Raw genomic sequence first — 3,322 nt, 5'->3', positions numbered from 1 at the left:
TTTCTAAGAAAGAAAGCTTGGTTAAGATTTCCTCAGATAACTTAAGGCATTTATCTACTGTTCGTGTCAGATAAATAGCCCTAAGTGCAAACTGTTACCATCTCTAGCATTTGCTAAAATGGCGTAAGCATGATCGCATTATTAAGTAGGCATTAATTTGAAACTTCAATGAGAACTTAAGTGAGCAAATATTAATAGAACCACAATTCTTGTTTAGCAAACAGGAAAAAGGTGACGCTATCAACAAACCTTAAAAAGAATTAGAAATTAGTACTGATCATTCATTAAAGATGTTCCCAAGCACTACATGGAAAACACTCCATAAAAATAAATCAAATTTGAAATTTTGTAATGTGCGAAGCAACATAAGTTGCGTGAAATGTGTAATAAATCCTCTTCTAGCTGCTTCTCTAATAACTGCTCAAATTTTTCGTTTCTATATATGTATAATTTATAAACAAAGAGTCCAAGAATGGGCCACCATTTCTTATGATATCACCTCTATACGCCTCTTATATACACCTTTGGTTATATGATCAAACATCACAAAATTCCATACTTAACGGCACTCAACTACTTTTTCAGACTGGCTAACAAGAAACCACATATTTCTTTTATAAACCACACCTATCACAATCATACATTAAAGACACTTGTTTGTTACCACTCTTTTAACTGTGCAATACCTCTTTAAATACATAAGCACTGAATTCACCTTCCAATCTAAACTACTTCAAATCCCTCCTCCATTATGTCTTCTTCTTCTTCTTCTCTTCACTGGTTGAGCTTAGTTGGTACCATATGGCTTCAAGCCATTAATGGCCCCAATTCTGATTTCCCTGTTTACTCATCCCAGTTGAAAGATCTAAAGAATATCTCACAAGTGCAACTCAATTTCCTTGCGTTTGCCTCAGATGCGGGAAAACTCTTCGGTTGGTTTTCTGGAGTGGCCGCCATTTACCTCCCTCTATGGCTTGTGGCGCTCACTGGTGCGGCGTTTAGTATGGTTGGTTACGGTGTTCAGTATCTCTTCTTGGAAAACTCTAAGTTAAAATACTGGCATCTATTTGCTCTCACTTCCATAGCCGGCAATGGAATATGCTGGATAAATACCGTGTGTTATCTTATATGCATAAAAAACTTCACATCTGATAGCAGGGTTGCAGTTGGCTTATCTACTAGTTATCTAGGGTTAAGTGCTAAGGTTTACACCGTTGTAGCCGATGCGGTTTTTTCGAAAGCCAAGCTACAAGCTAAGCCATTCCTCCTCCTCAATGCCGTTCTACCTATGATTGTTACTATATTAGTTTCGCCTTCTCTGAGAGTGCTTAAGACTGCCAAAGAAAGAACCAACTCTGCTTTCATTTTCATGTTTGGTATCACATTAGCTACCGGAGTGTGTGCTGTGGTTGGGAGTATCGGTACGAAATCGTACGGGTTGTCGTCAAGAGAGCACATGGTTAGTTTGGGAGTACTGTTAGCTTCTCCCCTGTTTGTACCGGTTGGTATCAGCCTCATAGAAACCATGAGAAAGATTTTAAGAGATAAGAAAGAGAATAGGATTTATGATTTGAGAATTGAAGATGTAGAATCAGCCAAAGAGATGAAGGAAGATGGAGAAGAAGAGGTGGTACCGGTTATTGTACCTGTAACGGTACCAGTACCGGTACAACCCGTAGAAGAGAAAGAGTGCGATGAAGTTGGTGGGATGGAGATGCTAAAGAAGGTGGATTTTTGGCTGTATTTCATGAGCTACATGTTTAGTGGTACATTAGGGTTGGTATTTTTGAATAATTTAGGTCAAATAGCAGAGTCGCGGGGTTTAAGCCAGACTTCAACTCTGGTGTCTTTGTGCTCGTCTTTTGGTTTCTTCGGTCGCCTCATTCCATCTTTCTTGGACTACTTCTCTATCAAGTAATTCTCTTTTTTCTTTCTTAATCAATCTCTATCTTCATATTCCATTATACTGATATTGCATCTGTTAAAGTAGTTTTTTCTTCTTTTATCCTTCTCTCTCTTCACATGTTTCCCATTATTTATCTGAGAGGTTGTTATCATGTGTTTCAGCATGCTTCATTTCAAAGAGTTCATGTGTACTTACTAATTATAATTGTAGGAGATGAGAAATTGATTTATAGGGATACTTTTTTTTTTTTTTTTTTACTTTGATATTATGTGGTTGTTAGATTTGAACGTTTTATTAAAAATTAAGGGTGGCAAGAAAGAACGCTGGTTGAAAAAGCCAAAATTCTAATATGTCCTATTTATATTTACTAAATACTATAATGTGGACCAGAAAATAGATTGGTTGTAAATTTAATACACCACGATGTTCTGTTTTCTGTCCTACTTTGAACCACTTTACTCTATCAGAAATTTTGTTATGCCAATAAATTAATGTTTTCTTATATCTGTATATAGGAGGGGATTCTCTATTTCTAGAACAGCATCAATGGCAGCACTTATGGCACCATCGGCAGCAGCATTTTTCCTCCTCCTACACCCAAGCAGTTACACATTATTCATCAGTACTGCCATCATCGGCGCTTGCACAGGGGCAATTACGTCATTTGCCGTATCTGCTACATCAGAATTATTCGGCACGAAAAATTTCGGCGTAAATCACAATATAGTGGTTGCAAATATCCCAGTCGGGTCGTTTTGTTTCGGGTATTTTGCTGCATTTCTCTACCAAAAAGGAGCACAAGGAAATTACAAGTGCATTGGAAGCAAATGCTATGCTAATACTTTTCTTATCTGGGGTTGTACTTGTACAATTGGTACCGTATTATGTACCGTGTTGTATGTACGATCTAGGAATTCCCGAAGAAGATTACTGTCTAATTAAAAAAATATTGGTATATGTAGATTTAGCTTATAGTACTAGATTTTTAATATAGGGATAGAGATATAGTTTTTCTTTCTTTTTTGTTGGTCTCCTTTGTTTCTTAAATGGAGACACCATTACTTGGGTCTTATGTATTATATACTCTTGAAGTGACTCCAATAATAGACATACAAAAAAATTATCCTTGTTTTATTTTTTAATAGTATATACAAATCAAACTATTTACGTGGACAATTCTTCTCGGACAGAAAACATCTAAATAGACTTGTAGATTGGAGCTAACAGTTCTTAGAATGGTTGTTGAATTGACTTGTGGAATACAAATTAAGCAAAAAAAAAAAAAAAAAATAGTGCAATAAAATTGACAATGTAATTACCAACTGCAAGTGTCTCTGTTTCAATTTAATGTTCAGTGCTTAGAAGGGTCAGGAGATTCTACAATCGTCAATGCTATTGAATAATATATATAGTTGA

General features: G+C 36.0%; 1 protein-coding gene across 1 annotated transcript; it reads left to right on the top strand.

Moving 5' to 3' along the window:
• The first annotated feature begins 720 nt into the window (after positions 1–720).
• Positions 721–3,033, top strand: LOC144575066 (protein NUCLEAR FUSION DEFECTIVE 4-like). Its single transcript, XM_078325191.1, has 2 exons — positions 721–1,914; positions 2,422–3,033. The coding sequence occupies exons 1-2, from the start codon at positions 752–754 to the stop codon at positions 2,846–2,848; spliced, it is 1,590 nt and encodes a 529-aa protein (XP_078181317.1). The 5' UTR covers positions 721–751; the 3' UTR covers positions 2,849–3,033.
• Positions 3,034–3,322: the final 289 nt, after the last annotated feature.

Source organism: Carex rostrata, chromosome 2 (assembly GCF_964058835.1).
Source record: "Carex rostrata chromosome 2, lpCarRost1.2, whole genome shotgun sequence".
NCBI lineage: Eukaryota > Viridiplantae > Streptophyta > Magnoliopsida > Poales > Cyperaceae > Carex > Carex rostrata.
Note: the sequence above shows the minus strand (reverse complement) of the source record. Positions and strands in the feature narration are given on the sequence as shown.